The following is a 4,680-nucleotide window of genomic DNA, read 5'->3' as shown; positions in this document are numbered from 1 at the left end:
TCTTTTTTTTTTTTTTTTTTTTTTTTTTTTTTTTTTTAATTAAAATCTGGGTTGTTACATATACAAATATATATAGATATACATACAAACAAATATATTTATATATATACACATACACATATATAAATATATATACACGTATATATATGTATATATATACATATGCATTTATATCCACATACAAATACAAATATAAACATAAATACTCCTATGTATATATATGTCTATATATATCAAATAAAAAATATACACATATATACATGCATTTATACCAATATATATACATACGTACATACAAGTATATTTATATATATACACATACATATATATAAATAAATATACATGTATATATATATGTATATATATACATATGCATATATATATATATACATACATACATATAAAATAATATATATATATATATATCCATACGCAAATAAAAATATAAACATAAATACTCCTAGGTATATATATATATACATAATAAAAAATATATAAGTATATATACATATATAGGGGTATGTATGTTTATATTTGTATTTGTATATAGATATGAATATATATGTATATATGTGTATTTTTTACTTTTTATTTATTTATTTTTTTTCAGTTTTTTTTTTCGGATATTTTGTTTTGTTTTTTTAATCTGTTTTTTATTTTTATTTTTTTTGTAATTTTTCGGATTTTTTTTTGTATTTTTAAAAAATCTGACGTGGCATGTTGACATGACAAAATTTTTCATGTGGCGTGCCATGTCAGACACCACGTAGCGTGCCATGTCATCGGTTAACGGATATTTAACACCGTTTTCGGATTGTGTAGGAAATTGCAGTTAAATTGGGTAGTTCATGTATCAATTTGACACATTTGATAATTTGGTGTAGTTTTTTGTCAAATTAAAAGTTCGTGTAGGAAAAAATCACAATTTAAACCATCCGTATAGAAAAATGTTATTTTCCCAAAAAAAAAAAATTTCCTTAGGTTTTTTCCCGAAAACATAACAAAAAAAATCAGCACATTTTATATAATATATGAGACAATTGTTATAGAATTTGCTTATAAGCTTACAACCTCAATATATATTTACATAAATCATAAATACCCACGTAGACCGTCATAAAGGTCACGATTCGGGTTTTATTTACAACCGAAAAGTAAATCCTACAATATATTTTATACAAGATTTATTAATTTTGTTTTTTTTTGTTAATCTCAACCAATGGGAGATGGTCTAGCCATCATTTCACCAATACCGACCGGAACTATGGAAACTGAATCTCGAACGCTTGGTCTTCACGTGAAACCCATTTCCATTTCCTCCTCGGTGAGTAGAGAACTCGATTGAATATTCTCTATCACTGTTAATAGCGATTTTCACGAACTGAGAAATCACCTGTTCCCATCTCGAGATTATATCTCTGATTGCCTGTTGCTGTGATAACGTAAGCATCATCATCGATGATGATGATGATGATCCTTGCTGTGTGGACACAACCTTACCCATTATGCTTTGTAACATATTAAGTGTCTTCATCACTTCTTGCTGGTATCCATTCAACGTTGTCTCCATCTATCATCATCCAGAACAAAAAAAAAAAGACAAGCCAAAAAGACTTCGTGTTAGATCCCTGCATGATATTTAGGGCTCGGGTAGTTAGGATTTAGATATTTAGGGTTTTGGAAATTTAGGACTCAGGTAATTAGGGTTTGATTGGATATTTAGGGTTTGGGTTAACGTCAAAGTATGTTATAAACTCACCTGTTGTGACCCCCTGTTCTTTGCTTGTAATATAGCCATTGCTTCCGAGAGGCTTGTGGCCTTTGAAATCATCTCCGAAATGTAGGATCGTGAATCTTTTGTCTCGACCGTTGAAGGGTTAGGGCACGCGTAATACATGTAAGCCTTGAGTTTCTCGAAGAATGTCCTGAACTCTTGTGTGTCGGGAGAGTTCTTCTCCAGTTTCATTATGAAACCTTTGACCTCGTTCGATGTCTTAGCCTCCATGTCTTTTGTCGATTGTAGATTCTCTTGGTTTTGATTCTTGTTCATGGAATCTCCATTGATTCCTTCAACCTCCACTGTTACACCATTAGTAGATTTGGTACTGTCACCTTTAGATCCTTTTCTTTCTTCAACCTGAGTTGTCTCCTTGTTCATGGATTTCTCTCCATTGCTATTGATCTTCACAGTTGCACCATTTGAAGAATTCGTTACGTTTGCACTCTCTCCTTGAACCTCTACTTGTTTTCCGTTCATGGAATTACCTTCTTGTTCTTTACTCTTTACAGGTTTATCGTTCTTGGCTCCTTTATCATCGTATTGCTTCTTCTTAGCCGAGTCTTCGTTACCTTTTGAATCGCCATTCTTGGTCTCTTTCTCACTTCCTTTGTTTTCTTTCCTCTTCTCTTTCATTACGATTTCACTACTTTGCCCTTGACCATTTACCTGTTTTCCCTTCGTGGAATCTCCATTATCGAGCTTGGACTCTTTCTCTTCCATGGATCCTCCATTCTCTACTTGAACGTTTACTTGTTTCTCCTTCATTGAACTTTCACCATCTTCTTTATCCTCTCCTGACTTAAAACCATCATTGCCATCTCCTTTATTCTCTTTCTTCTCCTTCTTCTTCTTATTCACAGAGCCTTCACTTTCTCCTCGAACATTTACTTGCTTTTCCTTTGTGGATTTTCCGCTTTCCCTTGCAATGTCTTCCGACTTTATGCCATCCTTAGATTCTTTGTTTCCTTCCTTCTTCTCCTTCTTAGAGCTTTCCTTTTGAACACTAACTTGTTCTTCATTCTCTTTCTTCATCTTCTCTTTCTTGGAGCCTTCACTCTGTCTTTGAATGCTCGCTTGTTTGTTCTTGGTAGAATCTTTGTCATCTTTTTTGTTCTTTTTAGATTCACTATTCTTAGTCCCTTTCTCCTCTTTCTTCTTCTCCTCCGTCTTTGTAGTGCTTCCTTTAATCTCATCATCCGATTTACCATCCTTAGACTTTTTGTTCTCGTCCTTCTTCTTCCTCTTCTCCTCCTTTTCTCCTTTGTTCTCAACCTTCTTCTTTTTCACGGAATCTGTGTTTTCTCCTTTCATGCCTGCCTGGTTTTTCCCCTTAGATTCTTCGTCGTGCCCTTTATCGTCTTTCTTCTTCTTCTTCTTGTCTTTGTTAGCTCCTTTGCTCTCTTTTCTCTTCTCCTTGCCAGAATCTTCATTTTCTCCTACATCACTTTGTTTAGTCTCTCCCTTAGCTTTGTTCTCATCTCTTTCCTTCTCTAGCTTTGTACCCTTCTCAGAACCTTTGTTTTTTGCATGAATCTCTGCTTCTTTTTCCTTCGAGGAATCTCCATTAATGGAAGCTTCATTCCCTCCTTTAACATCGGTCACCTTACCCGAATGTTGTGAATCTCCTCCTTTGATCTCCGTTGTCGTACCGGCTGTACCCGACTTACCTTGTGCAGAACTTGCGTTTCCTCCTTTGATCTCCACTGTTGAAGCTCCATTGCCTCCATTAACGTCTACTGATTTAGCTTCCGAAGAACTCTCTTTTCCTCCTCCTTTACTATTGATGATAATATCGCCCCTCGAATCTCCATTGCCTCCTTTGATATCCACAGTCACTGATCCTTTTGTTGAAACTCTATTTCCTCCATTGATCTCCATTGTTGAAGCTCCGTTCCCTCCATTAACATCTACTGAGTCAACTTTTGAGGAACTCTCTTTTCCTCCTTTTGTATCGACGATTATATCGTTCCTTGAATCTCCGTTGCCTCCTTTGATATCGACAGTCACCGATCCTTTCGTGGAAACTCTATTTCCTCCATTGATGACATCGACGGAGTTCCTCGTCCTTGAATTCCGACTACTTTCTCCGTTAATCTCCACAGTTGTCGTCGTAGTTTTTGAACTCCCGCCGCTGTCCGAAGCGGAATATCCGTCTCTTCCCCAGCCCGAAACTTGCGTGTTACCTTCGACGACAACTCTCACGACTCGGCTGATCGTTTCTTCCCATTTCGAGATAGCGCTTTTAATCGCGTTCTGCTGTTCGAAGGTAAGATTCATCGATCCATCACCGTTAATGTGCTGTTCCATCAGAACTCTGCCGATCATTGCTTGTAATTCTGTAAGAACTCTAATCACTTCAAACATCTCATTCCTTATGCTTGAACTCATCTGTCAATACACAAATCCGACCTCATAAGTTCTTGAATCATTCGTTTTCGTTTCCGTATAAAGAGAAACATTTTCGTTTTCATTACTTACCAGTCCGAGCCCTCCTCTTCCTGCTCTGAGCAGAATCATCGCTTGGAAGAGCTTATCGGCTTTCGATTTCATCTCAAACTTGAAGCTTTTCCGGCTGTTTCCCCCATTTACGGACGCGGAAACGGAGGATTCGAACTTGAGTAGATCCTTCAGTTTCTCGAAGAACGTACTCAAGGAGTTTGTGGAAGGACAGTTCTTCTCGAGGTTCGACACGAAAGTCATGACTCTGTAAGAAATGTAAGGCTCGATGTCGTTGACCGTCTTCGGAGCTTTCGTGTCGGACGTTAACGGCGGTTTCGCGACGGTGACGTGAGCTGAAACTGCGTTGAGAAGGGACCCTAGGGCGAAAATGGCGGTGAAGCAGAAGAACAATGAAGGCCTTGCCATGGCGGATGATGAAATGATGCTATGTTTATGTGAAA

General features: G+C 36.8%; 1 protein-coding gene across 1 annotated transcript; it reads right to left on the bottom strand.

Annotated features, from left to right (window-relative positions):
- Positions 1-998: 998 nt before the first annotated feature.
- LOC104808023 (eukaryotic translation initiation factor 5B) lies at positions 999-4,680 on the bottom strand. Its single transcript, XM_010533504.2, has 3 exons — positions 4,259-4,680; positions 1,760-4,168; positions 999-1,570 (listed from the first exon to the last, which is right to left on the bottom strand). Exons 1-3 carry the CDS (start codon positions 4,643-4,645, stop codon positions 1,244-1,246), a joined length of 3,123 nt encoding a protein of 1,040 aa, XP_010531806.1. The 5' UTR covers positions 4,646-4,680; the 3' UTR covers positions 999-1,243.

Source organism: Tarenaya hassleriana, unplaced genomic scaffold (genome assembly GCF_000463585.1).
Source record: "Tarenaya hassleriana unplaced genomic scaffold, ASM46358v1 Cleome14, whole genome shotgun sequence".
Taxonomy (NCBI): domain Eukaryota; kingdom Viridiplantae; phylum Streptophyta; class Magnoliopsida; order Brassicales; family Cleomaceae; genus Tarenaya; species Tarenaya hassleriana.
The sequence above is the reverse complement of the archived record's forward strand: the minus strand, read 5'-3'. Positions and strand labels throughout refer to the sequence as shown.

Excerpts from the sequence above, each read along its gene's own strand:
- LOC104808023 (XM_010533504.2), bottom strand. The coding sequence starts at position 4,645 with ATGGCAAGGCCTTCATTGTTCTTCTGCTTCACCGCCATTTTCGCCCTA. Across the intron at positions 4,169-4,258 it reads GAAGAGGAGGGCTCGGACTG|ATGAGTTCAAGCATAAGGAA; the intron begins GTAAGTAATGAA and ends GTGTATTGACAG. Across the intron at positions 1,571-1,759 it reads AGAACAGGGGGTCACAACAG|ATGGAGACAACGTTGAATGG; the intron begins GTGAGTTTATAA and ends GGATGATGATAG.